Source organism: Chiroxiphia lanceolata, chromosome 14, assembly GCF_009829145.1.
Source record: "Chiroxiphia lanceolata isolate bChiLan1 chromosome 14, bChiLan1.pri, whole genome shotgun sequence".
Taxonomy (NCBI): domain Eukaryota; kingdom Metazoa; phylum Chordata; class Aves; order Passeriformes; family Pipridae; genus Chiroxiphia; species Chiroxiphia lanceolata.
The window spans coordinates 20,284,867-20,297,891 of NC_045650.1; the positions used below are offsets into that span (position 1 = coordinate 20,284,867).

General features: G+C 57.0%; 1 protein-coding gene across 1 annotated transcript in view; it reads right to left on the reverse strand.

Annotated features, from left to right (window-relative positions):
• Positions 1 to 12,283, reverse strand: part of AR (androgen receptor) — a 39,434-nt gene extending 27,151 nt beyond the window's left edge. Inside the window, 2 exon segments of the mRNA XM_032701858.1 lie at positions 11,275 to 11,643; positions 11,645 to 12,283. Of these exon segments, the coding sequence (XP_032557749.1) occupies positions 11,275 to 11,643; positions 11,645 to 12,168 (893 nt within the window). The 5' untranslated portion in view covers positions 12,169 to 12,283.
• Positions 12,284 to 13,025: the final 742 nt, after the last annotated feature.

Genomic DNA, 13,025 nt, shown 5'->3' on the forward strand with positions numbered 1-13,025 from the left:
AGAGCATTTCTGGGGAAATACAGAAGGCAGAGCCCTGCAGTGATGCAGCAGTGCAGCTGGCTGATGCCAGGGACCCACAGGCATGGGAGGTCCTTCCATCACCCCAGACCCACATTGGAGTTTTCACCAGCCCTGCTGGGCAGCAGTACCCAGAGAGAGCTGTGGCAGTTTGGCGATCAAAGCCCTACCCCCTCCTCCTCTGCCGTGCTCTCCCGAGCAGGCAAGGAATGAAAGCAGTCAGGAATCGTTTTCTTTCAAGCCCGCCTGCAAACCAAAACACAGATGCCACATCTAATTTTAGGCCTCCCAGCCTTGAGAGCGTTCTCTGAAGTCTCTTTGAGCGAGCAGCAAGATAGTCAGCTCAGGACGTCCTGCCACAGTGGTCGCGCGCCCGCCTTGACCCCAATTCTGAAACGCCAGGAGGGCAGGGGCAGAGCCCCATCCTCTCCTCCAGCCAGCAGGGCACAGCATGGCCAGCAGTTAACAGATCCCCACTGATCCCAGGGGATCCTGTAGAACACACTGAGCTCCCTTCATTAACTGGAATCATGTGCAGAGGGACTGGCTGGCCACCCTGCTAACCCCAGGCTGCCACCTTATTCATGCTGAATATGACAACTGCTCCAATTCAGGCCATAATTCAAGGATTTAAGCACCCACGTGGCAAAAGGGAGGGTGAACCCAGCAAAGAGAGAACTGCTGCCCCCTGGGCTCCCCTTAGCTCCCACCTCAGCTCAGCCCTGTCCAACCCTCGGCACAGCTCCAGGGCGATGTTCTGTCCCAGCACTGTGCTCTGCTCCCCCTTCAAACCCACCCCAGACACAGCCCAGAACCAAGGACCCAGCACTTGGCACAGGCTGTGCTGTAAACAAGAAAGGGAAAAAAATGCCTTTGCTGCCCTTGTTTTTCTAACCATTTAAAGATGCTCCCAGGAGACTTGGGAGCAGACTGGGAAGTAACGGGTTTCTTTGCAAGAAGATCCCATTACCAGGGAAAAGACTTTTTGACCACAGGCAACATGCGAAAACAAAGCCAATTACTGAAAGGCAGAAAATGAAATCCATGTGAACAGGCTGAGTTCACGGGGATGACCTCACACATCCTGAAGCACAGGAGCACACACAGGGACGAGGCCCGGAGCCAGCCTGGGGGATCACGGGTCCCCCCGGACCCACAGATCCAGGCATCAGACCCAAGACAGACAGGTGCCCCCTAGCCCTGCCCTGCCAGAAAGTGGGAGAGGGGCCAAGGGTGACCTGAGGGGCTGGTTCTCAGTGTCTGAGTGGGGAGAAGGAGCGATGCCAATCCCACATCGAGCCCTGTGCTGCCCATGCAGAGGCTCACGGAGCCTCAGCCAGGGGCCAAGGTCACCTCTCCTCCCCACGGGCAGCACGGGCCACGGCGGCCGTTCTCCATGGACATGTCTGCAGAGGGAATGCTGCAGGCCCCAGGGCAAGGGATGGGTATGTTCCTCATACAGAAGAGAACACACACACTAATCTCTATGTATGGTGTTTACAGAAAGAAGAGGATGAACATCCACAAATGTGCACAGGCACACACACGATCCAAGAGAAACTGTAAATCATCTGAGCTATCTTTGCAGGGGAATTTCATTTTCCAGTTAATGCATCTCATCACTTCCTAGATGAAAGCAATTAATCTGATCTGCATGAAATTCCTTTCTTCCTTTCCCATCTCAAGAGGAAAGAGGAACTGCTGAGATACTCTGCCCCAGTCCTCCCAATGGCACATCAGAAGATGTGTGGATGCTGCTCTGCAGATCAGCACGAGGGGGAGGAGGCAGGAGCCTTCACAAGGAAATTACCAATACAGAAACTTGTGCCTGGGCTCTGTTCTCAGCACACGGGCCAAGGTCAAAGCATTCTTTCTGCCATTTTTAACCAGCAAAGAAGCCAGAGCAGCTAAAATATGTAACAAGAGCCAAAGTGCTGAGGGACTGGTAAAAACACCAGAGAAATGAAGTATCATCTTGGGAGACATGAGAAACCCCCTCCGGCCATCTGTAGGCAGAGAGAGCACAGAGGGAAGGAAGTAAAGCCCAGGGTTTTCCCACCTCATCCCAGAGACTGAACACATCCTCTCTAAAATGTATCTTGGAGATCTGCAGCCTCCCCTCTGGCATTAGTGGGGATTGGTCCCACAGGCAGCAATTCCAGGAGCCCTCAGCAGGATGGGAGTCTGGCAAAAGAAGAGGCTGCTGCAACAGAAGGATTTGCCCCCAAGGCTCTTTCCAAAGCCAGCGGCTGCAGCCAGCCTGTTTCTGGTCCTTGCTGGAGCTTATTGGTCTGGAGGGAGAGGACACCCACCAGCCTGCACCCACCCAGCACACACCCACCCATCCTCAGGCAACACCAGTGCATTGAGGCCAGGCTGGACAGAGCTTAGAGCAAGCTGGTCTGGTGGAAGGTGTCCCTGCCAATGGCAGCAGAGTGGAATGAAATGGGCTTCCAATCCAAACCATTCCATGAGTCTATCATGATTCCCCAGGCTCCAGCAAGAGCTTGACCCCGAGCCTCACGAGTGGTGCTGGCACCCGGATCAGGCAACAGGCACCCAGGACATCCCTCAGCACTGCCTGTCACAGACACCTGGCTACAGACATTAAAGGAGTTAAAGATAAATCGTTATGACTGCAGCCATGCACAGCACATGAACAGCAGCCAGGACTCTGCATGGAGCTCTCAGGCAGCTCTTGCTCTGCACAGCCTGAGCAGGCTCTGCCAGCCCAGGCACACCCCAAATGTGTCCCAGGGGCATCCAGAGATCTCCAGGCAGATGTGTAAAAGGGTAAATGTGCCTGTGTCTGGGTGCTTGCTCCAGCTAAGGCTGCCCACAGTGCTCCCTCCCCTCATGCCAAGGATGGCCCAGACCAGTACTGTCAGTGTCCCAGTATTGGTGGTTCTGCAGTGACTTTATCAGCCTGATTTAAGCCATCTCTTTTGCCCTCAGAGCTGTTTGAGAAGGGACAGCCACTTTTCCTGTGTCTTGAGTTCAGCACAGTCCATTCACTACCTCCAGGCAGTGCAACGGAGGCACCCACTCAGCCCTACCAACAGAAACACGAGCTCATTCCAGTAATCACTATATACTTAATAGTGTGCACTCCCTCCCTCTTTGACTAGCACAGGGAAGCCACCAGGATACCTGCAGAGAGCACTGGTGTAATCCACCCCTGTGGACACCCGAGCTATGTGGAGCCAGATTAACTCAGGCAAAGGGCAGCAGCTATAAATACCTGGAAAACTGGCTTATACTTCTGAGATTATTTCTACCATTGTAAATCACTTAATCTGAGGTCCATGTCCCTACAAATCATTCCCATCACTTCTGAGGACAAGCCAGCACTTGACTTTGTTTTCACTATTTGCAGATGCCTCCCCGGGGGGGGCTGGGGAGCTCCAAGCCACAGCACAGCGGGTGACCTCGTTCTTTCTGACCTCTGCTCAGACTGCACAAAACAGGGAGAAGGCAGCGGCAGGAGAGCAGTGAAGCCAAGTTGAGCCAAGGTGAACAGAGCCTGCCCTCCCATCCCACCCCCTGCCTGGGTGAACAGAGCCTGCCCTCCCATCCCACCCCCTGCCAGCGCCGGCAGCCCGCGAGCGCGGCGGCTCCTGCCCGATCCCGAGGCACGGTGCTGCACTCCCGTAACCCCACTCCTGCAAACACTGTCCCGGGAGCGGGACAGGGTCAGCCCTCCCCGAGGGGCACTGGGGTCGGCAGAAGTGAACAGGTCAACGGACGGGGCACAAAGTCCAGCACACAGCACGGTCCCCAGGGACAGTCCCCAGCACAAAGCCAGCCCGGGCCCCAGGACCCCAGCACTGAGCTGCCAGGACTGCAGCCACTCATACGCACCGAGGAGCTGCTGCCAAGCCACAATCTCCTGTCAAACCTCATCCCCTGCCTGCAGGACAGGAGTAATTCTTGTTTTCCACAATTGCCTGGAAGATGAATGAATTGCTGTGCATGAGTGCTTCAGCAGTAAGGTGCTGCTGAAGCACAAAGTACTACTACTGGGAGTATTTTTTTTACTGTTAGAGGATACTTTGAACCTCATTTAAAAATATGAGTAAGGGGAACCAGGGTTGCGATGGTGAGATTTAAAGCAGAACAAAGCACAGGCACACACCGCAGTACCCATGAGCACTGCCCACTGCAGGCAGCTGACAGGGGTGAGTAGGGCACCCCTCACCGTGGGGATCTCCCCTGGGAGGCTCCTCCATCCCTTTGCTCCTCATCTGGAGCTGAGAGGAGGATTAAGTGCAGTTGGACATGGATGAGTAGCACGGGCAGGTCAGCAGAGACAGAGACAGTAGTGGAAACAGTGAAGAGGGAATTTGGATGGAGAACCTGGGTCACAAGTCTTTGCCATGACAACTGGGCCAGTTCCTTTTCATTTCAATGAGCTCCCTTGTACCACTGTTAGTGTTCACAAACAGAGCCAGCTCTGGTCCCCACAGTGTGCAGCGACGGTCGATAGCGGGGCCACCTGCCACTGCCAAGGCCACCTCTGGGCACGCCTGCACTGGCCACACACTAAGGGCTGATGTGACTCTCTCTGCCTCTTAATTGTTTACTGGGCATAAATGCCTCCTGTGCACACTGTCTCTTGGCTCTCTGGAGGAAAAGAAAGCTGGAAGGGATCCAGTACCCCCACAGGAAACACTGCCATTGCTGCTTCCCTAAAACATGGTGTAGAGCTGGGCTCATCCAAGGCAAGAGGAGATCACTCCAGTCAATGTTCATGTCTTACCCAATGACTACCCCAACGAGAGGTGCCTGTGCCCTCTGTGCCACGTGACCACCTGCATGTGGTGTCACACAGCCACCCTCGCCAGCTGGCCCAGGTTGTCCATGATGGCTTTGAGGCATTTGCTTCACGGCAGTTTGAGGTGCAGAAGTGCCTTTTGCAGAAAACCCTCAAAAAAGAAAATTCACTTGCAAGAAGTAATGAACTGAGGTGAACAGGAGGAGGAGAAGCCCATGGCTCCCAGGCCCTTCCAGCAGCTCAGCTCATGTCCTGGCCCAGTGCTGCCTTTGGGCTCACAAGGCCATCCAGCGGTTTTTCACTTGCAAATATGTCCAAGACTGCAAAGCCCCTGGAAATACATTGGGAATGCAGCGGGAACCAAGCACCACAGGCAGAGCTGATGCATCTCAAGACACAAGGTCATCTTGCAATACACCAAACACAAAAATCCTCCTTCTGTAACTCAGGTGTGTGCGGGCTCCTGTGTCAGGTGTTTTGGGCTCCTGTGTCAGGACCATCCCAGACATCACTGCAGCCCCAGGGCTGACATAATCCCATGGTACCCATCATCCTATGGCACCATGCTCCCAGGCCTCATGCTGAGTGGCTGTCCAAGGGGAATCCTCTTTTTTTCTACATATTTCCAATGTCTCAGAGCCATCCACAGCTGCACAGACCTCTGTGGTCTCCCAGGGCAGCTCTGAGAAACAAACAGTTTTTACTAGAATTCATAGAAAGTCTCCCACAGAATAGTTTTCTTTCAGTAAACACTCATTTGATAAATTTAAAACATTCCAGAGGATGATAAAATAAATACAATTATTTCTTTTGTAATTTTAGTCCACAATCACTAGCAGAAAGTATCCATTGCAAACCCAAACCCAGCAGCCTGCAGTGAGTGCTCCAACTCCAGACAGCAACTGCCAATGGAGAACTGTCAAACTGGGACAGCCACCTTCAAAACAGCAATTTATAAAATATGAATGAGGGTCTGTGTCAAGACAGGAGTTGAATTAATGGGAATGACAGAAAAACACAAAGAACTGACCTACTGCTCTCTACTACAAATTATTCTTAACCCTGTGGAACGAAACTGCTTTCATCACATCAAAACAAATATTCCCATATGACTACAACATTTTCAATATTTTAGGAAATTTTAGGATTTCTTCCTGCAATACATGGCACTGTTTCCAGCTTTCCTCCCAGCTCAGGAGCACACTCTCCTGCCATGGAGACTTTGCCTTCTGATCAGCTTTCCCGGTGCCTGTTCCTCCCGCTGCCCACCCACAATCCGCCTTCCCCTCCCCTTGGGACGCGGCAGTGACCCCTGGCACAGACACAGAGCGGGCTGTTGTCTCTGCCAGCGCCCAGCACGGCCTTGGAGGATCCTGGCACGGGGGTGAGGGGAGCTGGCGTTGCCCCTCGGACGCCACTCGCCTTCGCTGCCTCGCTACAGTGTTTCTGCTTTGATCCCTCCCAGGGCTGTCCCACACCTTCCTCACTCTGAGAAAGGGACCAGGGGCAGTGGCTTCCAGGAATCACGGGTTCTGTGGCTCTGGGACACGATTCCAACTCCACACCCACTGACACTTGTACCCATGGTGCGGTTCCTGCCCTGGGAGCTGCTACCCATCCCCATGGCAGGGATCTTGTCCCAGGGAATGACACCCTGGGACTACTGACCCAGGGGTGACTCCTGTCCCCTGGACTACAAAACACACTTTATTTCTTATTCCCAATCAGCATTTTGACACTTTGAGAACATACTTCTGTCCTCAAAGCAGCACCAAAGCACTTCCTGTTGTTAACTGGCTCTTGAGCTGGAATGAAGTTCTCCTAACAAGAAAACCAGTGGTCATGCCAAAGACTGGCTGCAAGGAGTAATGCAAAGCACAGCTCATCTGTGCAATAGATAAATACCAGGGAATCTGTAAATAGCAGGAAGAATGTAAAAGCTGCACAAGCAGAAGGAAAGCTGCCATGGGTAGATCCTGTACAGCTTCTTGGGCAGATCCTGTACAGCTTCCTGCTCGGAAGCCTCGGGAATACAGGACAGAGCACACAAAATGCCTATGTGACTCCAACCCACTGATGTCCTTCAAGCTTTCTGTGGATTATTTCCTTGGCAAAATTTTCTGATTTCTCAGCCGCTGCTTCCAACACCAAGTGCCCCATAGAGCCTGATCTTGCACTGCAGCCAGCATTTGAGAGAAACCAGGGCAGAATAATCATTGCTGATACCAAGCATGAGACTATGGAACCAGTTTCCAGAGGGTATGAGAGCTCAAAAATTCAAGATGTGAAGAAGAGGATGGGACAACCCAGAGGAAGATGAGGGAAGGTCTGCCCTTGAGCAGTGAAGAGGCAGAGAGATGCTGTGTACTGTCAACAGCCAGGCAGGTCCCACACAGCCCAGCCCCTGACAGGTGACCCACCTCCCCTTCCCAGTGGTAAAGGTAGAGCTGGAGCGTGAGAGAGCAGGGAAGAGAGGGAGGGACAGACGGAGGAGGGAGGGGAAAAGGAGGAGACCGTTTTATGAGGCTCAGTGTCTGTTCGGGAGGAGGCAGAGGATCTTGCAGTGCCGTGCTCCAGGCAGTGTGGGGCAGCGCCCGCTCCGCTGCTCCCCCGGCCCGAAGGGTTCTCCTTGCTGAGCACAACTCCAGCGTCCTGATGGCTCCAGTTACCTGGCCTCAGCACATCACTTGTTTCACAACCTCAGCTCCAGCCGTGAGAGATGAGCACCCTGCCACAGCCTGGTAACACAGCAGCTCACACCCCTCTGAGCCCCGAGTTCCCTGGTCCAGCCCCAGTGCTGCTGTTACTCTGTGTCTTACTCTGCCCCTCGGCAGAGAAAGGATTGAGAGGTGCTGAGGAAGAAATTTGTTTGTTTTCTCTTCTCCATTTATCAGGAGCCAACAACAAGCTTGACTCTGCCAGGCTCCCTGTCCCTGGGTCTGTATGGGCCAGAGGGACCGGCTGTCCACACAGCATTCTGCCACCCTCCACTTGCTTCCAAAAGAAATATTTACACCCTATGGGCAATCCCCAGAGCAGAAAGGTCACACTGACAACAGCAGACTGGAGGGTCAGCCCCTTCCCAAGGGCTTTGGAGTCCTGTTAGCACAGAGCTAGGGGTTCCCAGAGCCCTCCTGGGACAGGAATGCTGGGGCAGCTGCTGCTGGGCACGGACTGGGAGTGAGGGCAGCCCTGAGAGTGGCCTCCTGCCTCATCTCATCTCTCAGGGTTAACAGCTGCCCTTCATCCTTCATCTCTGTCAGAATCTTATCTCCTCCCTCCACAGGCAGGAATTACTGCAGGTGTTATCTGTAAACTGTACCACAATTACAGAGCTGAATTGATTACAGAGCCCTCGAGCCAGGCGATGCATAAACATGTGGCACTGGCCCAACCTGATCACAGCTGGACTGGGAAGAGGAGCCACAGGTAGGTGTGCCCAGCAAACACCAGGATTCCAACCAGTATCAGCAACAAATAACACCAGTGATAGCAAATGCCACTTAAAAACATCTGAAGCTACATGGACTGCAGATTTTCCTGAGCCAAGAGATCCTTAAATCCTTTTCTCCTCTTTCATTCCATTGTTTTGGTAGCAGCTCCTTCTCTGATTCCATTTCAGCTTAAACCAGAGGCCAGCCCTCCCTACCCACCGCTGTGATTCATCTTCCAAGTCATTCTGATGGTAGAACCTTGGATTTATTCTGTCAGTGCTGTGTCTTGCTCCTGAAAAAGGTTTTTCAGTCACCTCAGAGACTGCTAGTAGTAATGATGCAACAACCAGAGCACAAAGATGAACAGCTCAGAGTCTATGGGGTGACAAAAGCTGGGATTAGTTTGCTAATTACATGTAGGCACAACTGGCCCAATGAAGGACACTGTACCTAAAGCTTTAAATTAATCCAAATTGTATTAATGTCCTCAGTCTTTCTGTGTGATGTGTCAGGACCTCTAAATCCAGACACCACCCTGCCATCCAAAGGGGCAAAAGTGGCTACAGACCTGCCCAGGAGCAGCAGCCATCCCAATTCCCCCCAAATATTAACAAACTGCTCACACTTTAGTGTCATATGAGGGGTGTTTGACTCTAACACAAAAAATACTTATCCATACCTGGCCACAACTGCAACAGGGCAGAGTTGAGCTTGGGAGAGCTTCACCTGGAAGAGCCACGATCCTGCTGGCAGACAGTGGGACCATTCAGAGAGGGAAGCAAGTGAGAGCAACACACCTTGAAATGCTCCTTATTCTCCAAAGCAGGCTGTGTGTGCCGCTGCCCTCGCCAGCACCTCCAGGCACAGGGAGCAGAAGCACAATCGCCTCAGGCTGGGTGAGTACCCTGGAGTGCCCCCCACTGCCCTCACAGAGCGCTGAGGCTGCATCCTCCGAGGCTACGAGGGGAAAGCTCGCTGGGCAATGCCATGGAGGACAGGAGCTCAGACCCAGCACCAGACACAAGCAGGGAGGTGCAGGTCCAGAGCCAATTATCCTTCCATCAGGGAATTTTACTACAGAGCCTCAGCTCCCATGACCTTTCTCCTCGCAGGCATTGTTGCCTGTAATGCTGGTACACAACCCACGAGGCTCCAGCAGCAGCAGAGCTGTTCCTGTGCTGGCACCACCACAGATCCAGAAGAAAACACAAAGCCGCAGGAATGGGCCCAGCAGCACACTGTAAAGCTAACGGAGGCTTTGCTAGGATGAAGTGATAAACCTGGCAGTGATTAACACACATGCCTTGAGCCAGACCACGACAGAGCATTCCGCTTTCCTTACGGTGTTTGAAAATTGCATCTGAACACAAAGAAAGGATAAATTCCGTCAGCCCATCGTACCTTCGCAGCAGCAGGGTAGTGCTGTACAAGCACTGGAGTTCAAAGGACAAGACACTGGTGTTGAAAAGGTCACTGTGCCAGCTCCGACACCCCACTGATCCCATAGAAGTCTGCCAGGGGAAGCAGGACGCAGTCAGGGCACACTGAACAGAGCCACAAGGAAGAGGAGGATACAGCACTTGCCTCGGGAATGAGGGAAACGTCATTTATCTCTAAGGCATGACTCGGGCAAAATGTACCTGCTGCTGTCTGGTCCAGCCCCCACGACTGCCCACGGACCTCCACGGGAGCCCAAACCTGCTCTGCTCAGCACAACGTTCCCTGTCCGTGCAGGATCCTGCACAGGCTCTGCAGGCAGAACGGCTGCACGGCCGAGCCTTCTGTCAGCACAAACCTGCACCACCATCGCCAGTATCCGGAACGCTGAACTTTTCCAACTTGATTCCTCCCTGCTCCCTCTGTGCTGATTCCAGCAGAGATTTATCCAGACTCCGAAGGAATACCCGGGGCTTGCACAGCTCCTGCCACATACGAAGCTCACAGCTGGATGATGCTCACAGCTGGATTCTTTTTGACCTATCTTTAATTTTATCCCCTTATTTTTTGCCAAGCCCTCAACTTCTCTGCAGTAAATCACTGCATGGATGGAAACTGCCACAGCGCCCAAATGAAGCCAAGAACATTTAAAGCACAAACAAGCCCAGAGGCAGCACAGTCGCCCCGTGCTAATTTAGCAGGAAAATCTAGTTGTTCATTTCAGCCTTTGCTCCCACCATCCCGAGCACCACAGGGTGAGCATGTGGATGCAGGACTTCCTTGACTGCAGATCCCAGCTGAGGCCTCACACACTCGTGGCTGGGGCTGCCTCTGAGCCAGCAGAAAATCGCTTGTGCAGCCCTGTCTGCCTCCTGTTTCCATCAACACAGCCGTGCTTTGCCGTGCTCACAGGTGAGCACGCAGGTACCCACTGGTTTAGATGCTGTACACGATTTTACAGAGGTGGTTCATCGCCCTTTTTTGAGGTTAATTCACCAGGAAAAATTACTTTTGATCAAATCCTACTTCTCAAACAAACTTCTCCTTCCCTGCTGCATTCCCAAAACCCATTCTAGCTCTACTTTAAAACACATTTTCTACCTGTACTTAAAACAGCCCGGAAGCACAGGTGATGTTTTTCTGCCGCTACATTTGGGGTTCCCTGCTCTGCACAGCGCATTCCGGGCGCTGGGAGGATTTTAATTCGATCTTAAGATCCGTCCGTGCTTCAGGCACAGCATCCCGATCCTGCCCACTCCCAGCGGCGGGGAGCGTGAAGAAATGCGATAAACACAACGATCTCACGAAACAGCGCGGGCACCGGGTACTCCAAGGTACTCCTGGCACGATCTCGCCCAGTCAGTCCCAAGTGACAGCGTCCCGGCAAAAGGGAAGGTGCGGCAGCGGAGAGGAGCACCGAGGACAGAGCGGGGCTGGAGTCGCGGGGCGCGCGGGGCAGCTGCGGAGGCAGAGGGGCGGCCGGAGGGGCGCGGTGCAGGGTCGGGGTGAGGGGCGCAGGGTGCCGGTGGGATGCAGGACGCGGGGTGCCGGCCGGCGGGATGTGGGATGCAGGGTGCAGGATGCCGGTGCCGGTGGGACGCGGGTACTCACCGGAGGTCGCCGTAGGCGCCGGCGTAGCCCTCGACCCAGGGCTCCAGCTCGCTCTTGATGCCGGCGGCGGGGGCGGCGAAGGGTGCCCGGCCTGGCGGGTACCAGGCGTCGGCGGGGCAGTCGGCGGGCCCGGCGGGCGGCTCGGGGCACGGCCCGTACAGCTGCCCCTCCTCGGCGAAGAAGGTGGGCCAGGGTGGCGCGGGGCCCGGCGGGATCAGCTCGGTCCCGAAGCGGCACGGACCGCCCCAGCCGCCGCCCGCCGCGGGCCCCAGCCCCGCCGCGCTCTCCAGCTTGACGCGGCCGAAACCGCGGGGCAGCCCCGGCCCGGCGGGCGGCTCGGCGGCCAGGGCGGCCGCGAAGGCGGGCGGGGGGGTCGCGGGCGGGCGGGTGCGGGGCGCGGGGCGGCCCGGCGGGCACGGCGAACATGCAGTCCTCGCGGGGCAGCGGCTCGGCCGGAGCCTCCAGCGCCTCCAGCGCCAGCCCCATGGAGGCGGACACGGCGCGGCACAGCTGCCGGGCGCTGTCGCCCAGCGGGTCGTCCTTGTCCGCCGGCTCGGCCTCGGGTGGCGGCAACAGCGGCATCGATCCCGCTTCGCCCAGCAGCTCCCTCAGTTCGCCGGCGCAGGGGAAAGACGAGCCCATGGTGGGGCCGGCGGCCGGCAGCGCCTTCCCGGCGGCGCGGGGCTCGGGGGGCGGCAGGCAGGCGGGGGAGCCCGGCGGCGGCCGGGGGCTCGGCGGGCAGGGCGCGCTCGACGGCAGCTGCCCCGCGCCCGGTTCCTCCCGCGGCGGCTGGAAAGCCTCGCAGACGCTCTGAAAGAAGCTCTGAAAAGCCCCGCGGAAGGTCCTGCCACCCGGCCGCGGGTAGACGCGGCCGACCCCCAGCTGCACCTCCATGGCCAGCGAGCGCGGCGGCGGCGGCGGAGGAAGGCGCGGCGGGCGCGCAGAGCTGCGGCGGCGGTCCCGGCCCGACCCCGCGGGCCGCCTACCCTCGGCGCTGCCCCGCGACGCCCATCGCCGCGGCCGCGGGGCGCGATGCTCCGTGCGCGCAACAGGCAGGGAAAGTTGGCTGCGGGGGCGCGGGCAGGTGCGGCGGCGGAGCGAGGGGCGGGCGGGGGCGGCCGCGGGGCGGGAGGCGCGGCGGGGAGACCGCCCCGCGCCGTGGCTCCGCCGCGATTAACCCCGTGACGGCCGCGGCGGCAGCGGCGCCCGCCCGGTCCCCCGGCGGCCCCGGCGCAGCGCGGACGCGGAGCCGCAGCCCCGCCGCAGTGCCCGGGCTCGGCGCCTCAGCGGGGGACGGCAGCGGGACGAGGCGGCCCGGCCCGGCCCGGCCCGGCGGGGACAGCGCCCGCCACCGCGTCCCCCGGGCGATCGCCCGCCCCGGTCCCCGCGGCCCGGCTGGGCGGAGCGGGGCAGGGCGGGCGCACGGCGGCGGCTGCCCCGGCCTCCCCCCGGCTGCCGAGAGCGCGGGGCCGTGCAGATCCCCGCCCCGGGCCGGCTCTCCCCCCTGCTGGCATCTGGCGCAGCTGGGCGGACTCGGGCAGAAAAACGTTCTTTTTTGCCCTGACGTGTCGGCGCTCGGCATCTCTCCCCGGCTGGGCTCTGGCCGACCCCTGCACCATGTCTCTATTCGCTCCTGCCCGAGGACCGGACGCCCTCTCCCACCCCCCGCTGTTCCGCGAAGTGCGGCAGCCCCTGCCCGCCACGGCACGATCCATCCCGTGGGTATCCCTATGCGGGTCACGCACCGGGAT